General features: G+C 47.5%; 3 protein-coding genes across 3 annotated transcripts; 1 reads left to right on the forward strand and 2 right to left on the reverse strand.

Annotated features, from left to right (window-relative positions):
- Positions 1 to 515: 515 nt before the first annotated feature.
- LOC119354658 lies at positions 516 to 7500 on the forward strand. The gene is made up of 6 exons (XM_037621387.1): positions 516 to 5095; positions 5166 to 5342; positions 5410 to 5592; positions 5656 to 5832; positions 5900 to 6016; positions 6107 to 7500. Exons 1-6 carry the CDS (start codon positions 701 to 703, stop codon positions 7313 to 7315), a joined length of 6258 nt encoding a protein of 2085 aa, XP_037477284.1. The 5' UTR covers positions 516 to 700; the 3' UTR covers positions 7316 to 7500.
- A 221-nt stretch (positions 7501 to 7721) lies between these two features.
- Positions 7722 to 10388, reverse strand: LOC119354659 (la-related protein 6C-like). The gene is made up of 9 exons (XM_037621390.1): positions 9757 to 10388; positions 9516 to 9610; positions 9350 to 9421; positions 9203 to 9282; positions 9016 to 9097; positions 8771 to 8818; positions 8605 to 8673; positions 8379 to 8507; positions 7722 to 8278 (listed from the first exon to the last, which is right to left on the reverse strand). Exons 1-9 carry the CDS (start codon positions 10208 to 10210, stop codon positions 7952 to 7954), a joined length of 1356 nt encoding a protein of 451 aa, XP_037477287.1. The 5' UTR covers positions 10211 to 10388; the 3' UTR covers positions 7722 to 7951.
- A 276-nt stretch (positions 10389 to 10664) lies between these two features.
- LOC119354660 (26S proteasome non-ATPase regulatory subunit 11 homolog) lies at positions 10665 to 13572 on the reverse strand. Its single transcript, XM_037621391.1, has 2 exons — positions 13413 to 13572; positions 10665 to 12203 (listed from the first exon to the last, which is right to left on the reverse strand). The coding sequence occupies exon 2, from the start codon at positions 12189 to 12191 to the stop codon at positions 10914 to 10916; it is 1278 nt and encodes a 425-aa protein (XP_037477288.1). The 5' UTR covers positions 12192 to 12203; positions 13413 to 13572; the 3' UTR covers positions 10665 to 10913.
- Between the last annotated feature and the right edge of the window lie 595 nt (positions 13573 to 14167).

The raw sequence follows: 14167 nt of genomic DNA on the forward strand, positions 1-14167 counted from the left end.
TAACCCTAACCGCCGCTAATTTTAAGCCTTCATCATAACTTATGTTCACTTCTCTGATCCAGTTCCTCGTCAACCAAACAAGGGAATACAAATTCTCCTCAAATTCTCACATATAATTCCTATCACACACCAAACAGTGGATTTTTTGGTAATAAAAAGACTCATCACATGTCTAATCTCAATAGAACTCCCTACATTAAACTCCCCCTCCCCTTCTCAAATATTGCCAAACGCGTTGTTAATGTAATCATCAGGGGAAAAACTTAAAAATCTAAAATACTCGAGAGAAGAAAAATAGTTTAAAGAAGGATGGAAGATTATGAAAAACATACTTGTATGGAAAAGGCACACATGAAAAGCATTAGTGCAGGGGCAAATAACTACTGTGCATTTGCGTCTGCAAAACAGAAGGAAATAAATAAATGATAAGATCACCTCTCATGAAAAAAGAAGATTCCTTTTGACAGATTAAAGCAGAATTGAAAGTGCCTCGGATGGCACCATTACCAATGACCCAAGCGGGGGCAGAAGACTGGCTGTCAGTCCGTGAGGGGAGAGGAATTGGGGCATTCAAGACCAAGACGAAGATGCATCCTCTGATCTATCCATTTGTTCATCCACTGATCTAACCCCCAACACTAAACCCACGAATCTTCTTCTAAGGGACGCCACCGGCATCGCCGTTGCCGCCGCCGTCGCCATGTCCTCCTCCGACGACGAGCTCCTTCTTGTCCAGGAGCTCCCCATGGACATGCACTCGGACGGCGGCGCTCCTCAGCGCCGCCTGGCCCACGTCCTCCTCCCTATCGACGGTGCCCCTGGCCCGCCCCCTTTCCGCCCGCCTCCCCCTCCCTCCGCTGCCACCGCCGCCGAGTTCCGCGTCGCCTTCAGGGGCTGGCTCGGCGCCCCGCGCCACTGGGAGCTCTGGGTCGCCAAGCTACGCCCGATCCACGAGCGCCTCTGGCGGGAACTTGGGATCTTCGACGCCGTCCTCGCTTCCACCTACAGGATCAAGAGGGACGCCTCCGCCGTGCTCCACCTCGCCTCCTTCTGGTCCCCCTCCACCAGCACCTTCGTCTTCCCCTGGGGCGAGGCCACCATCACGCTCGAGGACGTCGCCGTGCTCGGGGGCTTCCCCGCCGACGGCTCCCCCGTGCCCGCGCCGCTGCCGCACCAGTGGCGCCCGGACGAGGCGGCGCTCAACGGGGTGCGCCTCGACTTCAACCGGAGCGCCTGCAAGAAGGCGCACCACGCCGCCTGGATGAAGCATTTCCTCACGGACACGGACATGGACGCCGTCATCGAGCACGCCTCCTTCCTTGCGCTCTGGCTCACGCGCTTCGTGCTCCCGGGCCACCCGGAGTCCACCATGCGCCAGTCCCTCTTCCCGCTTGCTGTCCGCATGGCGCGCGGTGACCGCGTCGCCCTTGGGCCAGCCGTGCTCGCGTCCCTGTACCGGGACCTGCGTGAGATGAAGACTTACTTGGTGGCCGCAAGCGCAACAGGCGGCAATGCAGAGTTGCTGTCTCCCTTGTCAGTTCATGCGCCCCTCTACATCCTTCAGTTATGGATGTGGGAGCGGTTCCCTGTACTCTGGGATGGAAAGCCCAACCTCATCAAGGATGGCGAGCCAAGGGCTGCTAGCTGGCATGATGTGAGCAAGAAGATGAATCCAATGATGATCCGCGAGGTGCTCAATTCGGGGAAGAACTTTTTATGGCGGCCCTATACCAGCTCGGAGCATGCATGCAAGGATCATATCGGGTGGGTTCGTGGCAGTGATATAAACGAAGATGAGGAATTGATTTCACTCGCGCATTGCCTGCATGCTTGTGAGCTAGTGGGGATGGATTGCATTGAGCAGTACCTCCCACACCGCGTTGCAATGCAGTTTGGACTGGACCAAGATGTGCCTGGGGATGTTCGCCGAGCAAATGAGGATTGGGGGGTTGCATGGGAGACCTACGATTTGGAGGGGAAGGACGTAGCCGTCTTTACCCCTTGCACTGAACCAGGAGTCACGGCTCGGTATGCAGAGTGGTGGACGCAGCCATTGCCACCTGACCTTGATGTTGGGGCAGGAAGCATTTCTGTGGAAGGGAAGCTTTCCAAGCGTAAGGTGAAGAAGACACGGGCAGCCATGGAAGCCGAGGCAGAGAGGGAGCGGAAAATGAAGAAGGCTCGAATCTCCCCTAGTAATGATAAAAAGCGAAAACTTGAGGAGTTGTATGATGCGAAGCTGTCGGATTGGCTTGCAGCCGGTAGGAACGGGAGCAGTGGAACTAGTGGTGGCAGCTGCAAAAGGGGATCCTCGCCAAAATCTGTTGCTGGATCAGACAAGTCCATGTCAGCTAGTGCTGGAACTAGAGATGATATTGTACTTCTTGTGCCAAGGAAGCAGGTGTCAACTCCTACTGTAAATTTGAGGAAGGATAGGGATATGAATCTGGGCAGGGGAGATGATGGGAACCTCATGGCTAAGTCTCTGGTTGGGACAAAGTACAAAGGTGTGTATTTGAAGGGCTCTATGGCAGGTGATGTAGATCATTTAGTGAATGAGCCATATTTTGACGAGACAGTGGTGTCAACTGAAATCTCTACATTCAGTGAAGATGCCAAGGATGAATGGAGTGACCAGATTTTGAAAAATACCAGTGAGCTGATCAGAGGGGAACCTCCTGCTGTCCCTAATATGCCTGAGGAGGTTAAACCTTCAGTATCTATGGAGAGAGAAGAATACAGTGATCTCTTGACTGATGTTGATTTCAGTGAGGATGTCATAGAGGAAGCTATCACAGTTGATAAGCTCACAAATTTCTCCAGTGCACCTGAAGGAGGCGATGCTGTGATGATGGAGGAAAAAATAGTTAATCTTCTTGAAGATAAGCGTCTTGATGCTACAGGTAGACCAGAAGAAGGCACCATTGTTTCTCAGGAGTTGGAGAAGAAAGCCAAACTTGCAGTTGACGAGTCTCGTGGTATGTCAAATAGACCCGAAGAAGTCGTTGCTCTTGTCACGAAAGACATGGAAGAAAAGGATAATGTAGCGGTGGCTATTGAAGGTACCGTAGTTTCAGAAGGAGTTGGAAGGGTTGGGCAGGGAACAAGTCATTCTATTGGAATCTTGTCAGGGAGCAAACAAGGAGCCTATGCAGGTGTTACGAACAATCCTCAGGAGACAGTGGCTTTGCCTGAGGAAATACTTCCAGTTCAGCAGGCAAATGATGTTGGTGAATGTGTTGAAATGTCATGCATAATGGAGGATACTTGTGCTGCTGCTGGAGTGGCAACAAATGATGAAGAAACTGCTTTAGATTTTGTCGTCGATGAGGAGAGGGAGATTTCCTGTAAAGAAGAGACTGGAGGAGAAAGCGATCAGATGGCAATGAAAGATAGCAAGCAGAAGCCTCAGGAAGCTCCTCCAGTTGACATTGTAGAATGTGGAGAAGACATTACTCTTATGGAAAAAGACAATGAGGGTGAACACGAAAATGTTCCTCAAACAGTGGAGGCAGTGGCAACTGGCATTAATATGGCTGCAGTTCTTTTGGGTGTTCCTGAAGAAGGGAGTGCAGACGTGGATAAAGCTCTGAATCTAACACAGAAAGATGCTGAAGATGTGCACAAGAAAGTTGCAGAAGTAGAGGATGCAGAACAGGTACAAATTAATACTATGGCAAATGGAGGTGCAGATGAGGGGCACAACGAAGTTGCTGAAGTAGAGGATGTAGACATTGCAGAGGCAGAGATGCATGCACACTTTGACACTGAGAAACCTGAGGAAGCTACAGAAGCAGGGCATGCAGATATGGATGACGGTAAGAGATTAACAGGGAGAGATATTGAGGAGCCTGGAGATGTTCTTGAAGGTGCACATGCAGAAGCGGAAAAGGCTAGGGAGCTCATAGAGAACAATGATGATGATAAGCTAGCAGAGTTTCCTGGTATAACACATGCAGAAATGGAAGAGGTAAAGAATTTGATGAAGGAAGATTCAGATGAGAAGTTTGATGAAGTTTTTGATATACAAAGTACAAAAATGAAAGGAACTCATAAGCCAATGGAGGAAGATACTGATGGTAAGCTTCAGGAAGTTTTTGACGTAGAGCATGCAGAAACCAAACATACAAAGGTTTTGATTAAGGGAGTTGCAGACAAGAAGTTTGAAGAAAATTCTGAATTGAGAAGTATAGGGATTGATGGCACTCATGGGCCAATGGAGGAAAGTACTGATGATAAGGTCAAGGCAGTACCCAAAGTGAATGCGGAAGCAGAACAAGTCAATGGGACCATGATGGGCAATGATAGGCCCGACAGCATCTTGCAAATAGACCTTCCAGCAAGGGACGAAACCAGGTGCTTGGCCAAGAAAGATATTGAAGAAGATAATGCGGAAGTTCCACAAAGAAAGCGCGTGAACATAAACAATGAGGAACCAATTGGGAAAGATGCAAAGCAGGCCAAGAAAGATATTGAAGAAGATAATGCGGAAGTTCCACAAGGAAAACACGCGAACATAAACGATGAGGCACCAATTGAGAAAGATGCAAAGCAAAATCCCAATGCAGGTGGCTTGGATTTACCAGAGAAAGAAGTCGATGGGTCCAAAGAGGTTTACCAAGTGAAACGAGAAGAAGGGGAGGAACGCAAGGTGCTAAGGGCGAAAGATACCGAGGAGAATACTAAGGATGCTCTTGGGGTTAAACAGGCAGAAGAACGACAAGGGGAAGCACTGACAGCAGGATATATGTACAACTACATTGAAGAAATTACTCTAGTGGAGCAGGTGGATGGACAAAGCAAAACACTCACAAGGATAGGTGTTGAGGAAAATCCCAAAGATATCACTCAAGAACAGGAAAAAGAATTTGACAACGATACAGTGGAATCTTTAAAGAATTCAACCAATAGTTTGTTATGTAGCCCAGCCATCATACAGTCAAAAGAAGGGCAGAAGGAAGTTCCTGTTGAAGGCATGACGGAGAAGCACTGCCTTCAGGATGTTGGGTTGATAAATGAGAGGGAATCATTGTCTGATGGAGCTGCTATGGAGATTCAAGGAGTAGATGACCACAAAACTTTGGACATGCATGAGGTGAGTATGCTTGTAAATCTTTTACTGTATTAACTGGTAGGGTAGTTAATATGATTGTTCTCTTTTGCAGGAAGTGTCTATTAAACAGATAAATGAGTGTGGAATAATATTCACAAATAAGGAGACACAAATATTGGAAGACAGCCATATGGTAGGAAATGGATCTAATGATTTCGTTCTTATGGAGGTTGATGAAACTTGGTCTACAGTCGAAATTCAGAACCAGGAGGCTTTGGACTTGGACAAGGTGAGTGCACTTGCAGAATCTCCATCTGAAATATCTTTTCTGAGTCCTGATACTTGATCTTTTGTAGCAACAAACAACGGAGGAAAGACAAGATTTAGGACCTACAATCGAGAACAAGAAAATGGCAATGTTAGGAGATGTCATTACGCTTGGGTGCTGTGAGTTTCAAGCTGATTCACCTGAGACCAAAATTAATGAGGTCCTGTCTACCAAAGGAATACAGAATCAGGAGCATTTGGACATTAAGGAAGTGAGTCTACTGACAATATAATGTTTTCTTTGATTGGTGGAATCTGATCATACTCTTGTACAGGAACAAGCATCGGAAAAAGAATTGGGGTGTATAATCACAGAAGGAAATGCAAGACCCTTGGTAGTGGTCGATACACTTGGTGGTGGTGGAGCAGATACCACTGTGGCTATCGTGGATGTTAACAAGGCGAATTGTGTTGAAGGAATACAAAATATGGAAGCGTGCGGCAGTGAGGAGGCAAGTACAACTTTAGAATAGCAATCTGACTATGATTCAATCTGACAAGGCTGTTTTACATTTGCAGGCAAGGCAGGACAAACAGGACAATGGTGTTGGAGATGGGAGGATCTTGGAAGACATGAGCGCCAATGATAGTGGTGACGTGGGAACACGGAACCAGTGGGATTTATGCATGGAGAATGTAATGGAGCTTTGAGCCCTAACCCCACCCCTTGCATGTGGGTCTCTCTATATACATATACTAGTAGAATCTGATGGATATTGTCCACAGGAACTGGTGGTGCTGGAGAAGCAGGACGAGGGAACAACAGATGAGAACACAGGGAGAATGTTGGTTAACACAGATGCTCCTGAATGTGGTGAAGCAAAACCTGATGGGACCTTGAAAATGAATAATGATGTTCTTTGTACACAAGCTGTTAACATGGCCGAGGATAAAATTTCTTTGCAAAACCAGCAGAAATGTGTGCCATTGGGAGACCACAATAAATCAGATCCACAGGAACCGACGGTGCTGGAGAAGCAGGACGAGAGAACAACAGATGAGAACACAGGGAGAGTGTTGGTTAACACAGATGCACCTGAATGTGGTGAAGCGAAACCTGATGGGACAATGCAAATGAATAATGATGCTCTTTGTACACAAGCTGTTAATATGGCAAAGGATAAAGTTTCTTCCCAAAACCAGCAGAAATGTGTGCCATTGGGAGACCACAATAAATCAAATGCTGAAGGCTCTGGATGGAATCAAACTGCAAGAAAAGAGTCCAAGGGGGATCTTCAATCAGAGTTTGAACATGAGATAGAAGTGAAACAAGAAATTTTAGAGAATAAGACAGAGTTGTCCATTGGTAGAGAGAATGATGAAGCGTCTGAACAAGAGCAGACCTACACAGAGAGTGCTTCAATTGCTCCTTCAGGTATGGATCACCGGGGTGAGAATAATAACAAAGGGGCTGAAGAATCGATAAAAAACGATGGGAAGCATGTTTCTGATCCAGTAAACACTGGTTGCCAGACCAGTAAATTTGGCCGACCAAGTATTGAAGAGGTCAGGAGAACACATAGTAGCAGTATATCTGTCTATCTGAAAGACATCACAGTATATCAGGAAAGAATTCGTTCTGATCCATCAAAGAACACACATATAAACAATGTTGGGTATTATTCTCGACATGGAGCTGTGGAACCAGTTTCAGTCAGCAAGGATATCAAAGTTCCATTGCATGATACTGGGAGGGTTTGTGGAAGAGATCGTGCACTGGAGTTGGTGACAGGTCCACCAGAAGAGACGCCTCGATGGAGACAAGAGCAATATGCACTTAATATTTTAGAAGATGTGCAAAATGCTCGCATTGCTGAGAAAACTAGGATGGAGATGGAGATCAGAATACTGAAGGCACAGATTGCTAGCATGCAGAGACAAGTGATGAACATGGATCATGTTGGTGAGGTTATTTCCAGATCAAAAAGGCATTGACCTTTAATTAGCTCCATGCTAAATGATAGGTTTGCATAAAATTTCATGTAGAACTGTACTTTCTTTGTGAGATCAAACACCGATGCAGGCTAGTTTGTTTCGTTTGTGTTGATTCTCATGAAGGTCGGTATGCACCTTTCATCTTGGGTGAAGTTTATTTAAATTCTTTGCTTTCCAGAATGAAGGTGAGAGTTGCAATCTAAATAAAATAGGCCTCCAGAAGTTAATGTGTAGTGGCTGAATTTTAACCTGCCTAAATTGATCCAGTTGAGAAGACGAATTGGCTGGTAGGTTTTGGTGCAAAGTTAGTTTCTCATAAAATTCTGGGTGTGTAATCACGTATTACACATAAGTAACTTCTAGTTCTGTTATAGCTTGCAACGATGAAAACAAAGGCAAATACTCATCACCAAGCATTCTTTCAGCTGTTTAAAAAAAGATCTCATACTTTCCGTGAAACAGTAAAAATATTACAACCTTGCATTTAAATACGGCAACACCCAGCCAGTTTTATTTATAGGGTCTTAAAAAAAGGAAGGTAAGAAAAAAGGCTCGTCAACCACTTGTATCCATAGAGATACAGAGTTCATTGCTCAGAAATACACTATAGGTAGCAGTTAACCTGCAGGAACTGAACTAGACAAGAACAGGAGCCGGAGGAGGAGCAGCAACCGTCCGGGCTGCCACTGATGATGCCGCTGGCTTCCCCCGGCCCATTGTGAACCCACGTGTCCCGTCGGGCATCCTCGGGCCCTGGGGAGGCTGCCTGGGGCTGAATGGGCACTTCTGAGAAACCTGCCTGGGGCTCAATGGGCATTTCTGGGACGCCTGGCGAGGGCTCGATGGGTCAAAGTGGCCGACTGCGCCTGCGGGAGCAGACTGCGGGCTGTGCGGTGCCACGATATGGAGCTTCCCTCGCCCTCTTGCCCACCCTTTCTTGGCCCCACTCTGGTGATCCTCTTGCTGTGAAATTGGCAGATTGCATGAGACAAGAAACCTTGAACAACTGCCTGTCCAACTGAATGGAAATCGGCACTGGAACTGTAGCCAGTGATGTGCTTACATGAGCTTCAGGTGAATGGATAGCTTCTGAAGTTGGGGAGTCGGATGACACCTGTGAGTGTGGCGATTCATCATCGGAACCAGCATAGTGGTCGAAATCAGGCCGCTTGAGCCTCATTACTGACTTGGGCTGTGACAAAATCATGGAGTTGCAGTAAAACAGGTATGAGTAGCTGATGCTGCATTGCCTGCAGATCAATACTGATTTGCAAGAAGAGGGTTCTTACAGAGCGCCTGAGTACTGTGCGCACACGGAGGCCTTTCCTCCAGTTCCGCTCATCGTTTAGCTTCTCTACCTGCCAGGAATTATTTTGAAGGTGCACCCATCAGTCTAACTACATGAAGAGCCAATGACCTGAAAAAATGACCAGCACTGTGGTGGTAAATACTCACTGCTTTCTCAGCTTGCTGTGAGGTCTCATATTCGACTAAAGCATGCATCTTCCACAAGAGCACAAGGTAAAATAGTTACAACATAATTTTGCTGGAAAAAAATGTTTACTGTTCTGGACCTGATCTAGGCAAACATCAAACTTGTCAATCTACACAATGAGCCCTAGATGGTATGATTGTGACACATGTAGATCCTCTGGTGGTGCACTAAGAGTTGAGTTGAGTTGAAGAGGTGAAATAAATACCTTGTTACTCACTAGTGTGTCTGACTTGGAAGCCCTGGCTGAGCTAGGCTCTTGGGGGTGGCATATCTTGATGTTCTTCACACTGGTTGGCATGCCAGTTACATCGTTAATGGACGTCATCAGTTCCTACATATGTTTATTTGTTGACAATTTGAAAACTGTGGGGGAATTAGTTGCCTTTTCTGACCTTCCAACGACACTGAAGACCTTCTCGAGGCTGTTTCTTGATGAGTCCTCTGGCAAATTCTCCGCTATGATCATCCGAGACTGCACAGACAAAAGAAGGTTCAGTTGTGGGTGGGCAGGCCAGAGATGAGATGGAGTCTTTGTAGACCTGAAGTTCTTCTTTGTGCTTCTCAGTGAAGGGCTGCCTGCGCCGAACTTTCTTCCCATCATCGCTCACAATCTGCAGCCAAAATTTCATTATCCTGTGAGAAGGATGCTTCATCTGGTAGCTTCAACAAACAATGGCTATAGGTTGCAAGGAGCAGCTTAATTACAAGCTTTGTGGAGGTGCGGAGAGCCTTAACCAGCATCTGGTTGGTTGCTCCGAGAGACTTGATCTTCTTCCATGATGAAATGACTGACAAGGGAACTGTATGCATGTAATAAAGAAATAATATGTCTAGCTTAGTCTGAATGTTTTATACTGAAGTACTCTTTCGCTGCGTGCCTGCGCTGCAGAAGAATGAAATACGTACGTACAATCTCTTGTGAATGAACATTGTTTCCTGTGCTTACCGTAGCCTTCGGAGTCCTTGTTCATGATCTTGAGCAAGAACTCGTTGGCGACCAGGTTAATGTCGCTGAACTGGTACTCGACCTGCTTGACGATCTTCTGTGCGACGTCGGTTCCGCCGCCGCCGGTGCCCTTGGCCTGGGCGCTGTTGCTGGCGGCGGCCGCGGCGGCGGCGAACTTGGCGTGCGCGAAGTCGGGCATGAAGAAGACGGGCTCGTGGTCATGGAGGAAGCTCCAGTCGGGCGCCGGCTGCATCTGCAGGAAGGGCGAGTAGTAGCCGCCCGCAGGCGCGGACATTGGCGTGGCGGTGGGCGACATGGGCACGAACTCCGGCGCGTGCACGTTGAACTTGAAGGACGCCGGCGCCGACATGGGAGTGGGCGGCGCCGCGGTGGCGGTGGCGCTGGCGTCGGGGTCAGGGCTAGGGCTAGGGCTGCTCTCCTTCGCGGCGGCCATGGCTGGCGGTCAGGTGGAGACCCAGGAATGACGGATGGATCGTGGCCGGCGCGGCGAGCCTATATAAAGGCGGGTGGGGGGAGGAGGAATGGTTGGTCTGTGCGTTTCATGGCCGCTTCTCCCGCGCACGCATGCACTGCACGCCCGCATGTCTCGTCTTCTCCCGCCCTTGACCCTTGACCCCAATGAGGGACTCCGCTTACATCTAGGGCCCCTAAATCTCCCTGCTAATTTCGACCTGCGCCTCCACTCATCTGCCACCTCAATCGCCACTAACCCCTTCTCTGCTAGCATCACCAAACAAGCAAGCTAATCTTGCACTAGTGCAGTAAATCTGCAACTGCAACGTTGCACCAGCACACCAAAAAAGAATCTGCGATGCTCCCAAAAAAAGGCCAGATTTGCCATGGTTAAAGATCTGACATCAGATTTGTATGAAAAAAAGAGAGGCCAAAAACAACAGAACATTGCACATTGCACTAGAACGGAAATGGTTGATATCAGCAAGTGCTAACTGTATTTCCATCACGCAGAAACAACGGTATCTTCTTGTCCACGAGGCTAGAAATTTTATAGAGCTAACAGAAGACAATTTGCAAGGAAGAAACAATGGCAACACGCAGGGATTTCATGTCCTCGAGACACTAGCAGAGCTCAAGTGTAAGATTTAACTGGAGACGCCGGGTAAGAACAAAACATCTCCTCAGGCCATGATCTTTGCTGACCTCATGTAAAGGCTCTCGACAACCTTCCCCACATTCGAAATTGTTTCCAGCGTAGCTGGGAAGATCGCCTCCGTCTTGGAGTCTTCGAAGATGATAAGGCAGCCCGCACCCTGATCCAGAGTCCCTGCGAATTTCTTGTCCAGGATCATCTGTGACAGCTTCTTCTCAACATGCTCGATTGGCAGCTCGATCATCTCTGCTACGTGCGCAATATCCACCCTTGAGTAGGCTTCAATCAGCCTGCACAGGTTCTGCTCCAGGAGGGTATCATACAGAGACGAGAGGTGCCTGTGGACAATAGGATCCTCCTCCAGCTGGGCCTTGTAGTCACCAAGAGCGGTTTCAAAGTACTTGAGAGATCGTTTTGAGTAGGCATCTGCAACAGCTTTCATAGCATCCACATCAGGACCAACATACTTCAGGCCTGCCTTAGACGAGATTACTCCTGCAACATCATCAGCTTGGTTGACCATTATCTTGCACAGAAGCATGTACTTCAAGCAGAAGATGGCCTTAGGGTCATCCAGTGCATTAAACCCTTCAAACGCTTCAAAGAAGTAACTGTAGGCGGTCTTGTAATCCTTCTCTTCAGCATGAAGGATTCCACTCTGCAGGTCAATAGTGCCCTGCTGCGCTGGCGGAACATAAATGGCATTCGCTGCAGTTCTTGCGGCAGTCAGAGAAGCCTTGGCCTTTGGAAGGTTCCTTAGAGAGAAATGGAGTTTGCTCTCCAGAAGGTCAATGTCAACAAGAAGCAATTTGTCATCCAGCCTCCTCACTTCCTTGATAAGACCAGAAAGAAGGGTAAGAGCTTCAGTGTACTCCTGACTTTCCAAAAGAAGGGCTGCTAGTCTTGCTTCTACACGCTGCCTCAGGAAGGTACGTTTCTCTGCACGTGTCCATTCCACCATCTCCTTGCAGAGTGAGATCTGAAGATCAGATGTTCCAGGTATCTTGGAAACGGCATCAATGATGCCACGCACAATCTTTGCGGTCTTTGCCTTGGGAATCAGTGCGAAAAATGGCCTGAGCTGGGTCAACAGATTCCTAAGTTCCTCGGCTCTGTTCTCTTTTGTGAGATAGTTTGTCAGATTTGTAATGGCAACTTCTTTTGTTCTAACTGCATCTGAAGAAGAAGACGGGTCTTCAAGCACACGGTAGAGGATTAAAATGGACTCTGAAGCATCCTTAGCTTCCTGAGCCATTGCAATTGACTCAGTGGTAGCAGGAAGATACGATGATTGCATCGCAGACATGGTCAGTACACCCTGTCACAACAGGATATGGATTATTCAAAAATAAATCAGGTCGACGAAGAAGGCAGTGTAAATAATAACCAATAGAGTGGACAACACATAATACTCAAGCATCTGGAGGGCATAAATATGAAGAGAAGCTCGGCCAACATAAACCAAATAAAAACAGCTTTAATGGTTCAATTGGTACGCAACTAGTTGCAGCACCTTGTTATTTACTGAGGCCCAAAGTCAAGAACGAAAAACAGATATACTTATACAGAACCTAAGATCAGACACTAAATTCACCATCTTTGGCAACCAACAAAACACCTAGTTAATACACCAAACATTATACTGAATCATCTGGAGAGGAACGTATTAAGAGGAGCTCAGCCAGTACAATGGCTCAATAAACTAGTTTCAAGACATAGTTATTCAACTAGGCCTAACATTAGGATTTGAGATGCAGATATACTTGTACAGATCCTAATATCAGCCACTTAAAATGCAAAAGAACAGCTTAAGGTTTCAGAAGGTAAGTCAGCTCCTATGCATTTTGGAATAGCTACATCACATTGCAGACTTGAAAATTAGAACATATGTACCGACACCTTGGTAGCTGGCATGGCCTAAACCCTACCACCGTCATGGCTGACATGCATACTGATTAGAGTTGAGAGATACCGTAAGTAAAAGACTTGTGAGATACAGTAAGTAAAGTTAAGAAAATTGGGCGAAATCGCCATTGTACCCCAAGCCTTCAGCCTATATCTCATCAAATGCCAACAGGTGAGAAAAAGAAGTTACTAATGGCGTTTGACAGATTTCTTGATGGAAAGCAACAAGGCGTTAAATTAAATTGATGATTCCCCTTCTCAATTCGGTGAGGTTCCATGGGTATTTTGCGAATAGAGTTGGCTCGACAGCTAACGAACAAATCCATATGAAGATGCAACAACCTAGAACTGAGAATCCCCCTTTAAGAATCGCTCCCTTTGAGCCCTCAGGAGCCAGATCTCGTCCTCAAACCAAATCAAGCAGCGCGAGCTAACAGAAGCACCGGACCACGACTGTAATCGAAGAAACTGGATCCTACTGACATTACAAAATAAAGACACGAATTCGCCATGGCGGGGCTATCCAATCCGAAGTAAGACTCAACCCTAACTGGGACGGCGGGATCTAGGAGATTGGGGGAGGAAGGCGGGAGAAGAAGAGACGGGGGAGGGACCGCAGTACCTGGCGAGCGATGGCGGATTTCCTGCAGAGATGACACGGAGCGGAGGAAGCAAACTCTCAATGGCGGCCGGCCCAATGGGTAGAAGGAACTGGACTTGGAGAAGAAAGCTGGTGCTGGTCTGTTCTCTTGAGGTTGCTAGTTTGCGTCGAGGACGTGGAAGTGTTTGCTACGTCTCCCTGCCAAACGGGTCCCGGTTGCCTGACTCTCAGATTTCTCTCCTTTTCACAAGTTATTTTGTTTGAGTTGGATACAAAGAAGATCAGAAGGTGAGGACAGCCACAAGTGACGTTCCAGACTAGTCCTGGTCATGGAAAGCTCGGCCCGAAAAGAGCCGACCCGGATCGGCCCGACGCTGCTCCCGGGCCAGGCTCGAGCCTAGATTTTGAGCCCGATGGCCGAGCCGGCCCGTACCTGGTCCTGGTTTTTTTTGCCTCGGGCTTGGCTAGGCCCGGCCCGGCCCGAGGTTTGGCCAGGTATATCCCAGACTAAGAGTTATAGCGAAACGAGCTAGTCTATGAGCCTTCATGTTACATGAGGACCGTTCATGGCCCCAAGGAAGAAGATTGCATGGTGTTTATCTCCTTAATGATCATGCAGTTATCATCAAGCTACGTGTCAGACCGAAGATTTTGAACGACTCTTAGACAGTCAGAAGCCATCTTTACTTTGTTTAAAACCAGATCTTCAACGAGGATGAGAGCGTGCAATAGGGGCATGTTTGGTAGGCCGCATATAGCCCAACCAAGTCCGTCTA

Source organism: Triticum dicoccoides, chromosome 2A (assembly GCF_002162155.2).
Source record: "Triticum dicoccoides isolate Atlit2015 ecotype Zavitan chromosome 2A, WEW_v2.0, whole genome shotgun sequence".
NCBI lineage: Eukaryota > Viridiplantae > Streptophyta > Magnoliopsida > Poales > Poaceae > Triticum > Triticum dicoccoides.